Source organism: Girardinichthys multiradiatus, chromosome 5, assembly GCF_021462225.1.
Source record: "Girardinichthys multiradiatus isolate DD_20200921_A chromosome 5, DD_fGirMul_XY1, whole genome shotgun sequence".
Lineage (NCBI taxonomy): Eukaryota > Metazoa > Chordata > Actinopteri > Cyprinodontiformes > Goodeidae > Girardinichthys > Girardinichthys multiradiatus.
The window spans coordinates 37,328,982-37,346,668 of record NC_061798.1 but is presented as its reverse complement, the minus strand read 5'-3'; the positions used below and the strand labels follow the sequence as shown (position 1 = coordinate 37,346,668).

The 17,687-nt window shown below is 36.6% G+C and overlaps 1 protein-coding gene across 1 annotated transcript; it reads right to left on the bottom strand.

The window, feature by feature from the left end:
* Nucleotides 1-1,684: 1,684 nt before the first annotated feature.
* Nucleotides 1,685-15,722, bottom strand: rac2 (Rac family small GTPase 2). The gene is made up of 7 exons (XM_047366972.1): nucleotides 15,572-15,722; nucleotides 10,628-10,699; nucleotides 8,008-8,125; nucleotides 5,972-6,034; nucleotides 3,982-4,141; nucleotides 3,718-3,851; nucleotides 1,685-2,014 (listed from the first exon to the last, which is right to left on the bottom strand). The coding sequence occupies exons 1-6, from the start codon at nucleotides 15,604-15,606 to the stop codon at nucleotides 3,721-3,723; spliced, it is 579 nt and encodes a 192-aa protein (XP_047222928.1). The 5' UTR covers nucleotides 15,607-15,722; the 3' UTR covers nucleotides 1,685-2,014; nucleotides 3,718-3,720.
* Between the last annotated feature and the right edge of the window lie 1,965 nt (nucleotides 15,723-17,687).

The window sequence follows — 17,687 nt, the reverse complement described above, 5'->3', positions numbered from 1 at the left end:
CTTCAGGGTCCGGTCACCTCTTCTCGTTGTCCAGCCTTTTTCTGCCACACCTTTTCCTTCCCACAGACTTCCCACTGAGGTGCCTTGATACAGCACTCTGGGAACAGCCTATTCGTTCAGAAATTTCTTTCTGTGTCTTACCCTCTTGCTTGAGGGTGTCAATAGTGGCCTTCTGGACAGCAGTCAGGTCGGCAGTCTTACCCATGATTGGGGTTTTGAGTGATGAACCAGGCTGGGAGTTTTAAAGGCCTCAGGAATCTTTTGCAGGTGTTTAGAGTTAACTCGTTGATTCAGATGATTAGGTTCATAGCTCGTTTAGAGACCCTTTTAATGATATGCTAATTTTGTGAGATAGGAATTTTGGGTTTTCATGAGCTGTATGCCAAAATCATCCATATTAAGACAATAAAAGACCTGAAATATTTCAGTTAGTGTGCAATGAATCTAAAATATATGAATGTTAAATTTTCATCATGACATTATGGAAAATAATGAACTTTATCACAATATGCTAATATTTTGAGAAGGACCTGTACATCATCATGGATCAATGCTGGACATGTTGACACAGTCAATACATTACATCACTTTAGCCCCGCTCACTAATTAACAAATGAGTGTAGCTTCCACATGGAACGTCCCATTCACTCCAAACTGAATATGGTTGATGTTTGTCAGCCCCTAAACAACTCTATTAGATTACATTGGACTTTGGATCAACAGCGCCCCCTAGGACATTTCAAGTGCTCTATCTCCCTCATACATCATTGGATCCACTTAGCTGTATGCTGTTTAGCCTTCCTGTTGTCTGTTTATAATCTTGCTCTCTTGAAGCCAGATCAACGATAGACATTTCTCAAAGAAATCGTCCTTTTAAATATTTTCCTACATCTCTGTTCTTCCTCTAAATTCATTCTGACCAAACTTTAGAAAGAATTCAAGACAAAAAAAACCAAATGTATGTAGAAAACAAACTGATAATTTTGTTATTTGATGCATTAGTTAAAATGTTACCAAATTCACATTTAATGCCTTTTCCTTTATTAAGAACACAGTTTTATAAGTTTCAGAAACTCCATACTGTAGTACATTCAGAACTGGATAATAAAGAATTTTCCTATTAATTTTTGTTCTTAACCCTGACTTTGAGCTTTAGAAAATAATGCATCCTGAGATTAAAACAGATGGCCAATGTTTTTCACCTGGTGATAGCTAGAACTGCATTCTCATCATTAATCAGGTTTCCACAGGAAATTGCTGAAAATTAGTCAGATTGATGTTATTGCCACAATGTCTTGCCCTTCAGGAAAGCAAAGTGATATAGATGATGCTCATAACAGATGGGAGAAATGCCATCAGATAAATCAGCATTATCTCAGACTCTGCTCGTCTATTTCATGACGCATATATGATACTGCTTGAGAGAGATTTCACAAATGAAAGACCAGATATTTAATTCTCATGCAAAACTTGAGTAAATAGAATAATTTTTTCAAATTCTCAATTTAATTGCGATTTATTTATCTTATTTTGACACCACAAAAAAACAATATATCACTTTATTAAGTTTATTCCAACACATCTGATCAAAATCTTTTTATCCATGTGATTATATTAAGCTTTCCAACAACACATTGAACGCATCTTAGAGAAACACTGCTTGCAATAAGAATTGTTACAATGAAACGATGCACAACTATTTTTATTTCGTATATTAGAGAAACACAAAAGTTAACATATATCTCATAAGGTCATAGGGTGACAGTACAGTGTGCAAATCTGGGACAGTTACTATGAGAAATTACCATAATTGTACAAAGAAGTTAAATGTCTTGCAGCATCTGTATTGCTCAGTATTAGAAGGCTTGAGATAGATATTTTCTTGCTTCTAAATCGTAACTGTCAAGGTATTTTTTACAATTACAGTAGAGATTTATAAGGAACTTTGAATAAAGAACTTTGAAATCTTCTTTTAAGGCAGAGTCTGAATGTCCGGCGTTGCTCTTCTTTCGTCCTGTAAGAGTTCAAGTACAACCAACATAAATCACATTGAAATAGAAAGGTAATTCATACAGGACATTACTTAAAAAAAACAGGATCACCGGAATAAAAGGTTCATTTTTCTTTTCTTAGCAGCTCAAGGACTTGTGATTTCTTATCTTAGTCTGGTGAAAAAGCATATCTGTATCAGAATCCATTGTTTTTGCTTTTTTCCTGAGAGCAGGTTCTGTTGGTGGGCGGAGCTGCGTTGCGGCCTTCGCCACACCTGTGATGGATTAGGCTCGTTAGGGAGGTTTAAAAGAAGTGGGCTGCCGATCATTCAACGCCTGAGTGTAAACCATAGCGGTATCTCTAGCCTCACCCTCTCTAGTCACCCTCTGATGAAGCGCAATCTTTTCTCTGAATAAATGTTTTAAAAGATTTGTTCTGTCTCTTAGAAGTTTCTGCATGTGGGTCAAAATGCTCTCAAACTATGACAATCTGCCTTTCTACTTTACAAGAAGGATTAAATTCTGTTAATTCTAAAACAGCAGGAGATCTAAATTATGGGGGATTTTAGTTTCTAATGTTGCATGATTGGAGTACAGCTTACTATTGTAAGGCTTGCATTATGTTTACTCTCTCTAGGTAATCGGAAAGCTGCCCTGAGGTGCTCTTAGTAATTACAGAAGCTGTGCTGCAATAGATAACTTTAATAAATAACAGGTTTAAGAATAGCTAGTACTGCATACTCCTCTAAAGTGGGCTACAGGAAAACTATGTTTAGTTTTTTTGGCCACTTCAGCGGTGATTCTGCTATTGGTTTTCAAATTTTGTGGATAAGGATGTCTTCGATATAAGAAAAATATCTAACAGCCTATTATGGTTGAAAAGCTGCATAACCAACTGCTGGAGGATAGCCAAATAAATGAGCTGACAAAGTCAATAAGGTGAGCTAGGACAAAGAGGCTGGGCAGCATAGTTGATGGCTAAGCTACATGTATGGTTAGAGCGCAATAAATGACTGCATCATAGCTTTTTTGCTGTCATTGTTCTTCCATGGATTTCTGAATGGATGTTTTACAGCTGCAAATTACAACAAGTGAGACACAAAAGTGTTTTTTTGCTTTGTTTTTGGCAGTCAGTTCTTAACTCCTCACATAATTCACTGGAGGGACTATATATTTCCTCTGGCCTGGGAACACATTGGGATACCTCAGAATGACCCAGATGGTGTCGGGGTTTCCCTACTGGACCTCTATTGTAACCTAATCCTTGATATGTGAAAGCAATGAAAAAGATCGATGGACTGTCACTACTGCAAGTTTTCCAAGTCTAGTTAAATGTGCTAGCAGTGCTGGCAGCTTACAACTTCCATACAGACTACAAAGTGGTACTGCAAAAACCTTTGTATATTCTGTGGTTGTGCATATCAGAGCTAAAACCCTAATCCATAATGGAAGAAGTGGAGTTTGCCACCACCCAGCTTGTTTAGCAGTTATTTGCATAGCCCAAATGCAGACTAATGAAAGATGTTGCTAAACAAGGAATCACACAGGTCCAGCTGTGCTGTATGTATTTTGTATTTTGTGTCAGGGTCTTTTCTACTACGAAAAGTTCATGTATCTTTTGTTTGTAACTGAGACTCATTTTATTCTCTGTATATTTGCTGTAATGTGTAGAAAATGTCCTTACATGTCTTGCCCTCTCTCCTTATTGTTTCCATGTATGTCTCACCTTTTACAGCAGTGAACAGGGCTTCTTCTTGACCTTGGCAGGCTGGGGGCAAAGCACAGCCCGGATGGCCTCATCGAACACAGTTTTCAAGCCACGCTGTGTCAAGGCTGAGCACTCCAGGTACTTAACAGATTCTGAAGACACAGAATAACACACATATGCGCTACTAAGTCTTCAAGTAAAGCACAAATTTAACAACATTGTAAATTGCATTGATTGCTTTTTTGACGGAGTGGTACTGAAAACCTCACAAGTGAAACTAACCTATCTCTTTAGCCAGAGCGAGACCCTGTGGATAGGTGATAGGTGCCAGCTTCTTTTCCTTCAACTTCTCAATTGTTTCCTTCTCATCTCTCAGATCCAGCTTGGTGCCCACCAGGATGATGGGGGTGGATGGGCAGTGGTGACGAACCTCTGGGTACCACTGAATACAAAGAAAATGTAGAAGGGAACTTTTTCAAGCACTACAACAAGAATCAAAAACAGTAGTAAGATTTAATGCAAAATTGATTTTACATGCAGAATGATATTCTACTTCTTTTAAGAATAAATACAGATTATTTACAAAATTGCAATTGCTGTTGTTGCCTTTTACTTATCTGTCACACATATATTTCATTAATTGTCTTTTGTTTCCTGTACTCACTCACTCACTCACTCACTCACTCACTCACTCTTCCCTTTGTCACTTCTAGACCTACTTCATCCTATGTCCTCGAAGACTATTTTTCTGTCCATTAGCCTGTGACTGATGTAACATTTGACTGACAAACACAATCATCTTAATAGCATTCCTTGCACCGAAGCCATTTGATTGACATGCAGAAGTTATGGGAATTGCCAGATAAATCATACTGCTGCTACCTTTAGTGGATTAGTTTTAATGTTCTTGTTGGGCATTTATTAAACCAAACCAAATTTTAAAATACTTTGTTTCTTGTAATCATAAACTGAATTTAACTTGTATATATTGTTTTTAGGGTTGAGTTTAGAATATACATATAATTAAACTGAAATCTATCTATACCATTGTAATGTATTGTAATTAATTTGAGTATAAATTTTGGGATATTGATTGAAATGATGTCTTAGAAAGTACATTGAGATGACATTGTTGTAAATTAATAAACTGAATTAAATTGGTTTGAATTTATTTCTGTTTTACTGCTGCTCGCTTAAACTTGCGACGTGAGAGTTTACATAGATGAGTTTAATTACTCCAAGTTTATTGGTTTTGGAAATAATTTTTTTCTAATTTTATTTCTTTTTTTTCTGGTTATAGAATTTTTTCTTTTTATTTCTTGAATATATAGTGTAAAAAATGGTAATATCTGAAGGCACTCTCTTCTTAAAAAAATATTTAAAGACCTTCATTAGCATGTCATGGTCTAAAAGATTCATAAAGATCACAATCAATCAGCAGTCCTTTTAAAGAGATATTTCATTAGCGTGAGTACTCCACCTGTAATGAATGCTCCATCAGCAGGACTCTACCCCTAAAAATCTAACACCGGAGTATGAAAAAAACAACAGAAGGCTTCTTTCATAGTCTACACCTGTAGCCAAAGGCATGTAAGTAAAGACATAAGTCAACATACATGGAAAAAGTAGAGAAAAATATTTGGATTAAGACAGTAAAACCCAAATCTTGGTTGAGTCTTAGAAAGTGTGTGGCTTGTAGTTTACAAATCCAAAGAGCATTCCCCTTTTCATTTTCGTGTCTCCTTTTCTAATAAGCACAGGAATATAGTGATTCTTTGTGATCTTCGGCTGTGTTTTTTTTTTAATAACATACTCAGGAGATTGTTCTTTAGGAGTGGAGTCCTAGTGACAGAGGATTAACTACAGGTGTACTCATATTAATGAACTGTCTCTTTAAAAGAACTGGTGATTCATTGTATTAAGTTAGAGTTCCTAAAGGAAACGTACGCTGACATATGTCGGAACGTTATTGGTCTTTTAAATCATTTCATGTTAATAAAGGCCTTTTAACATTTTTTAAAGACAGAGTGGTTTGGAGATTTTTTAAGCTCAAGTTTAATGCTGGCTCATTCAAAGAGCACCTCGTCACATAAAACTGACACTAAAGTCCAGGAAGCACGACTACACAATTATTAGTAGAAAACTGATACTACGTCTTCTACAATGTTTCAACCTAACTCGTTTCATTGATTTTTCTTAGGCTGCTATATAAATTAAGCCTAACTGAGTTATGCAAAGCTTTTCATGGGATAATGTCAGATATGAGACTTACCTTGGCCCGGACGTTCTCATAGGACGCTGGGCTCACCAGAGAAAAACAGATAAGGAAGACATCCTTAATAGAACAAAACAACAAAAACAAAGGATTATGCATGTTAAGGTTATGTGTTTGACAGGCAATTTTCATCTAAACATCTACTAACATAATTACAGGTCCTTCTCAAAATATTAGCATATTGTGATAAAGTTCATTATTTTCCATAATGTCATGATGAAAATTTAACATTCATATATTTTAGATTCATTGCACATTAACTGAAATATTTCAGGTCTTTTATTGTCTTAATACAGATGATTTTGGCATACAGCTCATGAAAACCCAAAATTCCTATCTCACAAAATTAGCATATTTAATCCGACCAATAAAAGAAAAGTGTTTTTAATACAAAGACGTCAACCTTCAAATAATCATGTACAGTTATGCACTCAATACTTGGTCGGAAATCCTTTTGCAGAAATGACTGCTTCAATGCGGTGTGGCATGGAGGCACTGCTGAGGTCTTATGGAGGCCCAGGATGCTTCAATAGCGGCCTTTAGCTCATTCTCTATGGGGTTCAGGTCAGGAGAGTGGCAGGCTAATTGAGCACAGTGATACCATGGTCAGTAAACCATTTACCAGTGGTTTTGGCACTGTGAGCAGGTGCCAGGTCGTGCTGAAAAATGAAATCTTCATCTCCATAAAGCTTTTCAGCAGATGGAAGCATGAAGTGCTCCAAAATCTCCTGATAGCTAGCTGCACTGACCCTGCCCTTGATAAAACACAGTGGACCAACACCAGCAGCTGACACGGCACCCCAGACCATCACTGACTGTGGGTACTTGACACTGGACTTCTGGCATTTTGGCATTTCCTTCTCCCCAGTCTTCCTCCAGACTCTGGCACCTTGATTTCCGAATGACATGCAGAATTTGCTTTCATCCGAAAAAAGTACTTTGGACCACTGAGCAACAGTCCAGTGCTGCTTCTCTGTAGCCCAGGTCAGGCGCTTCTGCCGCTGTTTCTGGTTCAAAAGTGGCTTGACCTGGGGAATGCGGCACCTGTAGTCCATTTCCTGCACACGCCTGTGCACGGTGGCTCTGGATGTTTCTACTCCAGACTCAGTCCACTGCTTCCGCAGGTCCCCCAAAGGTCTGGAATCGGCCCTTCTCCACAATCTTCTTCAGGGTCCGGTCACCTCTTCTCGTTGTGCAGCATTTTCTGCCACACTTTTTCCTTCCCGCTGACTTCCCACTGAGGTGCTTTGATACAGCACTCTGGGAACAGCCTATTCGTTCAGAAATTTCTTTCTGTGTCTTATCCTCTTGCTTGAGGGTGTCAATAGTGGCCTTCTGGAGTGCAGTCAGGTCGGCAGTCTTACCCATGATTGGGGTTATGAGTGATGAACCAGGTTGGGAGTTTTAAAGGCCTCAGGGATCGTTGATTCAGATGATTAGGTTCATAGCTCGTTTAGAGACCCTTTTAATGATATGCTAATTTTGTGAGATAGGAATTTTGGGTTTTCATGAGCTGTATGCCAAAATCATCCATATTAAGACAATAAAAGACCTGAAATATTTCAGTTAGTGTACAATGAATCTAAAATATATGAATGTTAAATTTACATCATGACATTATGGAAAATAATGAACTTTATCACGATATGCTAATATTTTGAGAAGGACCTGTATTTGTGAAATGCAAACTGACCTATTTTGCATTCCATTAAATATCGATGTAGTAACTTTTATCAATGTCATCTTAAATACTGTATTCAACAGTTCCTGATCATCCTGAATATTTCAGTGTATTTTTTTCAAAGGTTCATTTCCTTTTGCTGTCTGAACCATCCTGAAGAACATTTATCTTTAATTTCCTTCCCTGTTGCTCCAGTCGATGAGAATGTCATTTTTTTTAGACTGCAGTTTGTTATAGATCTGACAGCTGCAATTTAAATTCTTGCACTTTCCACAGCTGGGGACAAAATAGATTTTGTTTTCTAATGAAATGCCCTGCATGTGCACTTCATCATGTGAAATTCATTGCATACCGTCTGTGGATAGGACAGTGGGCGAAGCCTGTCATAATCTTCCTGTCCTGCTGTATCCCAGAGGCCCAGGTTTACCGGCTTGCTGTCCACCATCACATTAGCCGAGTAGTTGTCAAAGCTGTCGAAGACACAGAAGGTCAGTCATCAGTCAGTTAGCCTTTAATTTAACCAGTCATTTAAACTATGAGTCAGTTGATGTATAGGTGCCACAGAGATTCGATTCCAGCAAAGTTCTAGGAAAAATCCTAAACCATCAGATATGAGAAAGGATACGTTTTGTGTTAAAAAAAACACAGAAGAAAAAAATAAACCAAATGGCTCTGTGATATTATAGCACTACTAAAGCAATACTAAAGCAAACAATAAGAAAAGGAAAAGGAAATGAACTGAAGGGTTTTCCTGTCCTTTATTTAGAGGCGATTGTAAGCAACAGTTTTTAAGCAACACTGCTCTTTAGTGGCCAAACTGAAACACTACAGCCTCCTTTGAGCAGGTGTAATTTTTACCAATATGCATTTTGAATTAAAGAATAGCACAATTATTGCTGCAAAACAAAGCTTAACCCTAAGAAAAAAAAAGATATATTTTATTTTGTTGAAGTTTGTTGCTTGCAATTTTATAAAAAACAGACAAAAAACTGCAACACAAAAATACGTCATAGCATGGCTATGTTAGACTTTTCATTCTAGTGTTATAGTGATGTTTCCCTTTAGCAAAGTGTGAACATTTTGCTTGACTTCGGCTTCCGTATCACACTCTTGCTCAAATTAACTGTCACATCACTATCAGCCAGGTCAAAGATGTGTCAAATAAAAAGTGAACTGTTACTTGATATCTGGTGCTGCAATTTTGAATCCTCTCGTGTGTTTGTTATAAATCAATGACTCAAACCTCTTAACTGTATCCAGCAACTGAAATCATTGAAATGGTCTTAATAAAAAATCACAAGTGTTTAAATTGAAAACAATTTTTTTTTATTATTGAAGACACCCTTGAAATGTGATATGTATCCAAAAATAATTTAAAAAGATGTCTATATGTCTTCTTTTAACTTGTGAAGCCCGACCAACCTGCCAACCAACCCGCCAGCTGTGTGTGGTGTGTTTAATTTTTTTTTTGATCACAAATAAACCAGACATAGTAACAGTTGCAATAGTGCTTCTACTTGAAAAATATTCTTTTATGTCTTACCTTTACACAGGTACCAAATGTTTACAAACCTTAGGGCTTAACATGTTAATCACTTTGGATTGACATGTACTAAATGACAAAGACTATGCACTAACATATTTACAAGGGAGCCTCCAGAACATTTTCAGAGGTGGTCTGATGGAGACTACAAACAATCTTGTCGGGGTACAGCAATCTGGTCATTTGCAAAAACAACAAACCGTAGTAGAATTTTGTGAAGTTTCTAAAATATGGAAGTTGGCATTTAAAAGCGGCTCGCTATAAAGTAAACAAAGAAGGGTGAGGCGGGCGGTAGAATAAGGGTTTATCGAAAAAAAATTACATTTTAAAAAATGTGGACAGACACACGCTAAACTCATGATTTGGCTTTTTACATACTTAAATTTTGTCCAGATTACCGCAAGATGTATGAAACAGCTTACCTTCAAAAATCAGTTGAATCATTGAGTAAGAAGATACTATTTGAATTAAATGGTAATTTAAATACTGGAAACACTAATTACCAATTCCTGATTATTTTTCTTCTTATTGTTAAGTAAAATGGTCATTTCAGTGCTGATTCAATAGGTCTTAATACTGACAAACATACAGCAATCTTTTTGCATCTTTGTTTGTAAGAAAGATCAGTTACTGCAAACATCTAGAATTCATCCTTGATATCGATTTTGAGGTTGTGAGACTGACTGATTTTAAAATATTACGAAACTGACTGATTTATGAAACTTAAAAATTGTTTCAGATAGCTTAATCATGCGTCATTGGAATAAAACATAACCAAATTTATACAATTGGCATATTATTGAAACTAGTCTTCTCTCCTAAATTCATATCATAAAAATAGTTTGCAAAAGACTGATCATTGGCCCCTCTGTCCTATTGCATTTTAACATAAAAGTTATTAGCTGATTAAATATCTGCTTTAAAAACAAAACTATATATGATACAAAATAGTTCATTTTAAATTTCCCTGTAGAAGTCCTTTTTTTTTTTTTTTTTTACAAACTTTGTCAATATACCTGTTGCAAACCAGAGATTGTAATATTTCCTACTGCAATTTAATGTCTCTAATAAAGCACAGAGTGGCGTGTTTGGGTTAGTGGAAAAGTGACATGTGGAAATAAAATGTCTCTTCCTCTTGCACCTCACCTAAAGCTCTAATACACTTGAGTTTCAAAAGAGGTGTGTTTTCCTCACCTGATTGTTGCTGCTAGTCCCAACCTGTCCCTGTTAGCACTTTGTGACATCTACAGCTGCACGTCTGTTGTTATCGTTACATAAGTCGAACTATTTGACATGGTTAATGTGTTTTATGTGTTGTTGCACATAAATGTTCATTTATAACTGTCCTTTATGTCAGAATCTTTATGTAGGCTTTGTCCTAAATATGTATGTCTTAGTATGTGTGTGTATGTGTTTCTGTTATACTCACACAGTAGGAATGTATTCCCCAGGGAATGCATTGGTTGTATAGCTGATGAGAAGACATGTTTTACCCACAGCTCTGAAATAAAGAAAACAATCACATAGAGAATGTAAGGAATGTGTCATTGTGAAGTGTTTAATTTTAAAGAACATCTTTACAGCTTAACTAGTATGTAACAAATCAGTACAGTATAACCTTTTATTACAGACAGTACCACAATCAGTGTAAAAAAGCAAGAACCTTTTCTATCTTGCACTGACAGGAAATGATGCAGTAAGCATACTGACTGTAATTAGATACTGCTGCATTGACCTACTTATTTGCAGAGTTGTCTGAAAGTGGTATAAAAATGTCTTCAAACTTTCAGCATCTTGTTCGGTTTTGATTGCGTGGCAGTGTCATATACGTTCAACAGGCCACCAGTCAATAAGGAATCGCATGCATGAATGCTGACTATTCTCAATTTTAAAACTGGTTTTACACCGTGCTCAAAAGCCAGTCTTAGATTTAAGGTGCAGAATAAAATGACTTTATTGTAAACAGTAAAAACATCACTGCAGCCTAATGAATAAGCACAATGGGATTCATGCAGGAGCTCGGCAAATGGGCTGTTTCAACAACTGTACTGACAAAATTGCACAGCTGCATGTGAGAGACGATTCAACAAGTACCAACTGGCCCGGTTCTAATTTTGTTCCAGGAATTTGTTCTTACTGTGTAACAATAACAAATCACAGTTTCACAGAAAAATTCATAAATCAAGGACATGATGTTCTGAATAAATCTTCTTAAATGCAAGCTGTGTGTAAATTCAGTCTGGCTTGTGTACACAGAAACAACGCTGTTTGTAATCCACCTTAAAATAATGAATTTTCAAATTTAAACATGATATTAAAAATCAATTAGAAATCCATAGTAACACAAGTCTCTTACCACCCTACCTCTTACATAAATGTGGGAATGCATTTGCCCTAAAAATGACTCTTCCAGTCACAATCAAGTAAGGGGGCAGGATACTTCAAATTTTGTTCTTTAGGAAAAAAAAGTTGTCACCATGTTCTTTATAATTTTGGACAAAATAGCTTTAGAATGTTGTTCTAGAGATGTTGATTTTTCAATGGCAAACTGCACCATTTCCTGTAAATTTCTGAATTCTGGTAGCTTTTGTAGAGAAGCCCTTTTTTAAGACAGACCAACCCTTTGTCTCTTAACTCATTGGGAGATGCTTAAACTGAGTAATGTAGGATAATACAGAAAATGTCTTTGTCTGTAGGATCTCATCAAAGTTCATGTACTTGTAGAAGTAGACAGACAAATACTTTTGGCAATATAGTCTGGGAGTTGGTTTTTAAGATATGCTGGGTGATGGTCCTGCAAAGGCTCACTGGAAGATAGATATTTGATGTTACTGTTCCAATAAAATCCAGGTAAAATGCAAACGTTTGCACAAAGCCAGATGCTGAGTAAGGTTAGGATTTTTGGCTATAAACTGCACTGTATGACTGAGCTCAGTGTCAGTATTTGTGTGTATGTGTTCAGTGGCATGTATGGGTGTCAGAAAGGAAGTGATCTGTTTCAGAAGCATCAGTTAAAGCTAAAAACAGGAAGGAACCAGCCATTTTCTAAACATGCTTTACTAAATGAAAATAAATTTAAAGTAAAATCAACAAAATCCTAAAACTAACCTAAGTCTTGTATTAGACTTTTTGTATCTTGTCCTTGTTTATGCCTTGTACTTTCATATTTTTCATATTTTAGTCACACATCAAAACATAAAACAAAAATTGAGCAAAAATGTGTGTGTTCATTTGCGACAATTTCAGATATCTAGATTGTTTAATGTAAAATTCAATGTCCCAGAATAAACATTTGACTGACTGTATTACTTTGGTGTAGTATATGTAGTTTCTACTATGTTATAGTAGAAACATGGCTGTTTGACACTCTAGTCATACTTGCAATTTGTCAGCCTGGCTTTTCTAAGGAGATATGTGGCTTTAAATGAATAACGCCACAGTATCGCTTTTCTATGTGTCTGATAATTGGACTCAAGTAATTTGAAGTCAGGCCACCAAAAAAACTTATATGTTGAAAAATAGCATGCCTCAACTATAGAAGCAGTGAAGTGATAAAACCAAAAGTGGATCTCATGCCATGATATGCAGATGCTCAGTCTGCTCTGATGAAGATTCACTCACCCCGGCCTGCCAAATAATTGGTGAGTTTGACATGATAGAGAAGTTGGTCCTTTTTTATGATTAAATTCAACTCATATTTATTTGAGCTCTTGGGGTCATGTAGACATCATCTAAAACATTCGCCTGTCATCTCAAGATTATTTTTATCCATTAAGAATGGATAAAAATTAAGAAAGTGATATCATGGCAACAGTAACTTACTCTGTCCTGACACAGTAACGAACTGTAATTGTAAGACACATTTATATAAGTTGACATCTGCTGTTTTATACCATAGAAGAAAACCAAAACAACATGCTCAATTTAGCATGGTAAGAAGGGTACAATGCAGACTGTATATCATATGGATCTTCCTATTCAAAGGAATTCACACGTTTTTATTAAATGTATTTAGCATGAAAACACCACCTGAGTCTGTATAAAATTGCTGATTATTCTGTCAGCCTTATGATTAATGCTTGAATATGTGTCTTAATTAATGGTTTGTTATATATTGAATTAGTGGGTACTAGTAAGCTACACTACATAGTTTTTGTCTTTTGGAAACTAATTCTCAGTTAACCTTTACTTCTTTATTTTATGTTTGTAAATAAAATCACTGAGCCTGCTATAAAAATGTTGACATTTATGAAGTATTTCTGCTTTTATTAAAATGCACCTGATATTGGTGTAAAAGGTAATATTTCCTCTTTACTGTCATCTCCTGACAGTTGTTTTGGTTCATCATCAAATTATTTTTGTTGTTGTTGTTGGCATACTGCGATGTTCTATTCTACCATCTTAGGTTCAAACAGTAACATCATTTCATTCATTAAATTTGAGTGGCTTAATTTAGGTCCCAGTTTGTCATTAACGGGTGAGGATGGGTCCTGGAGTCTAACTTGTTGAGAACCACTGTGCTAAGCAGCTATAAAATCTTGCCCACAAACAGCCAAAACAGACCATTAAATTTTTTTTCGCTATGTGTTCAATACACTATTGAGCAATTTTTAATTACACAGAATGTCTTAGCACAGAATGCAATATTACAAATAAAATGGCACCTACGAAGGTCAGGTAAGAGAGTTGCAGTTATTTAGTTGGGATATTGCTGGTTTATTCCCTGCCATGCAGGATGCTTTATATTATCCTATAGTGCAACTTAGTAAATTGTTTTGGACAGGGATACCTGCTATAAATATAAGATTTAAAATCAGTCAAATATAGCCCTAATGGAAACAGTGCATTGATGGATTTTAGGAAGTGGATAGAGTGCAAACCTTTGCTAGTCTACTGCTTGTATAAACCCTTTGCTATGTTCTGTTTTTGCTCCTAAATATTAAATTCCTTCACTGAAGAATTGTTGGTAAAAGCGTTATTGCTATTGGTAAAAGTTTAATTAACTTGTAAGGTGCACATTTAATTGGTTTTCCCTTAAAAGTGTAACTTTGTGTTTCTAATCATCGATTTAGCAACTGTTTTTTAAAGGATTTCATTACTTTTGGAACTCTGTTCAACACAAAACTTAACATATCAATTTTGTACATTTCCTATAATGTTTTTATAATTGCACATTATATAGGTCAATGTTTCACCACTTTGAGTGGTGAAGGACTTTAAATGTCTTTAGCACTATCAGACTGTAAATTCATAAATAGATCAAGTTTAACGTGAAGGTTATGTAGAGATTAAAAAAGCAAACTTCCCTACGATCTAAAACTGACTTCCTCTTCTCTGAGCTGCACTGACAGACCAAACACGTGGTCATAGAGCACACAAAACCACAGCTGCTCAACTTGTTTTAAGTTTCCACAGGGTCCATCTTAAAAGGGCAAGCTAATCCTGATGTTGAACCAATGGTGTCATAATCATAACAGAAGTATCCAGAGAATGTGGAGACGTTGCTCTCAGAATGAATAAATAATAACAATTTTACACATCTAACGAGATCATCTTGGTTTGTGTGTTTTAGACACCCCATCCACACCCACACACACACCAAATAAAACACTGCTATGGACTATTTTGTATTGTGTTTACATATTTCTTTTACCTTTAGATTGTCACTCAGTCCACATTTACATTTTTTGGTGTGGAAGCATTACCTATTCTTTGACTCTGGTTTCACCATTTTACCGTCAAACAAGCAAAGTTATTCATATACTGCTGCTTACTTCTCCTGCATCTGCATTTGACATTTCTAAAACAGACATGTGCAACAGGAAGCTCAGCACACAAGGAAATGTAGCCACACCACCTGTGTAAAACCTCTGTTGAGTAAATGCTTTCTGGCGCTTTTACACAGAAGAAAAGTAATTGTAACTGAAATGCATTATTTCAAAGATAAGCTTTGCCCCAAGAATGTTTTTATGTGGATGATGACATATTGCTCAAACTTCTCATATAAGGAGAATTTCAGCGAGCAGCTGTTTCAGGCAGGCTTTTTAATGCTTCTCTAAAAAGGGGAGCTGTACTCTTAGTTTGCTTCTTTGCAGCATGTTCCTGCATGTTGTGAACTTCAGAGCTCAAATCAGTACTGTCAAATACACACCTAATGCTATGGTTTCAGTGCTGGATATACTTCATAGAAGGTAGAGATACATCACTAAGGAAGTTCATTAAACTCTAATTCAGCCTTTGATGTTTCTCTTCCACAATCCTAAATTCTAAACTCAGGGTCGGTCATCTCCATCAATTGATCTAAACCCTGGCTGATACAATCAAGAAGGCAGCTTAAGTTAACACAAAAAAGTGAAGGAAAGTAATGGCATACCCATCTCCTACGACCACACATTTGATCGCCTGCATCCTGTTTCGCTCAGCTCTGTGCTCCTCTCTGTGACAAGCAAACTCAAAGAGGAACGTTGAAAGACTCAGATCAGATCAGCATGCAACTACAGGAAATTGTTGCACACCTCCCTCCCTCTCTCTGCAACCTTGCTACCTCTTTTTCTCTCATGCGCTCCCTCCTTCTATTTTATGACATCTCTTCTTCCTGATTGTTTTTTCTTTAGTCAGTTTTTTAATTATCAGAACGGCATAACTTTGAAGAGTTTTCCAACAGGAAATATTTTAAAAACTGTTTCTGATAAAACTGATAAAAACAAAACTGCAAAAAGAGGAAGATTGCCCGGTGATAATAACAGCTTAATCTGAAACTTCCTCCTTTGTTTGCGAGCACACCAGCAGTCACACTGAACCATACAAACACAACTTTGTTTGCCATCCCCCTTAAATACTAAGTTTGAATTCAAATACAGTATGTTTGAAAATATTTATTAGAAATCCACAGGAACACACAGGCTTGCTTGCTAATCCTCAAGATGCCTATGGACTATTGACAGGCCACATAAACTTATCTTCCACTTGTCCAAGATTGGGTCAAAGAGATGAATGGCCCAGGATGGAAACCCATGCCTTTCTTTCATATATTTCTCCCAGCAGGTTGTGGGTTTGTCTCGAGGTCTCCTGCTAATGAGATGTGTCTGAAAACTCTCCAAAGGGAGGCTTCTAGGACACCAAAACATCTGAACTCACCCTTTCGATGAAGACCAGTGATTCTATTCAAATTTCCTCTGGATGATGGAACTCTGCACCATGTTGCACATTAGGTCAAGCAATGCTACGGAGGAAGCACATTTTAGCCACTTGTATCTAGCATCTATTTCCTTTGATAACAATTCATATCTCATTACCCTGGGAGAGGTATGGAAGGTAGACAGAGGTTTTTGGCACAGCTCTTTCTTCGTTACTGTACACTCTAACAGTGCTTGTATTACTGAACACGAGGCCCCAATATGCTTATCAATCTCCTGCTCCATGCTACAATCAATTTAATTCAAGACAGCTTTATTTATAAAGCACTTCATGTTACCACACAGGACTAAAGTGCTGTACATAAAACAGAAAAACATTTCACTTACAAATGTCATGACACAGACACAAAAACATAAAATACTAAAATACAAAATACTTTAAGGACTCATATGCCCAGCCTTGCAATAAAAACAATAAGTACAAAATAAAATGAACATCTCATGTGGTGTTAAAAACCAAGGTAAAGGCATGGGTTTTAAAAAGTGATTTATAAACCGACAGTGATGTAGCATGTCTGCTGTGCAGTGGTAAATCATTCCACATTTTAGGAGATGCCACAGCAAAAGCACATTCCTCTCTAAGTATTTGCCCAAGAGTGGGCATCATATAGGGAACCTGCAGGCTTTAGGTAACCAATAATGTGATGTAAAGAAAAAAGAAGAAAGAGTCATAGCTCAAACTGGGCAAAAATAGCAGAGCAGGTAACAGAGACTGATAGATCATAACCAGCATGTGAGATTGAGGCCCTTGTTGATGCAACCTTATCAATAAAGAAAGTTTTCACAAACCGCATTAGATGGATCAATAAAATTAGTCTGAGGATCATCTGTGAACCAGGGTTGGGGTAGAGCTCGCCAGCCAGAACCTGGTTGTTGAGCCTTGACTCGTGGCACTTAGCCCCAAAAAGTATCAGGGAGACCCCTACGAACGGGTCCAAGATCAGGGCAGGTGCTATGCAAATCGAGTGACAGGCAAGGACAGGGGCCTAGGCATGCTAATTCCTGGTGGTCTGAAAGGACATACAGTATATACATGACTAGGTTTTCTGAATAACAACCTTCATCCATACATTTGTGTTTTACTGCTTATTAATCCTGTTTGTGATCTAAAGATAACAATGTTTCAAATCTAAACACACACTTTGTAGGTAGTGTAAACTTGGGTTTCGTTTCACATTAGAGCCAGCATTTAACTAATTTCTCTCACACAGCACGAGTAATACAATTGTGTATATTACATTTCGTACTGAATTGTGTTCAGTATGCTTTGTTTTTTTCTAAAAACAACTATTA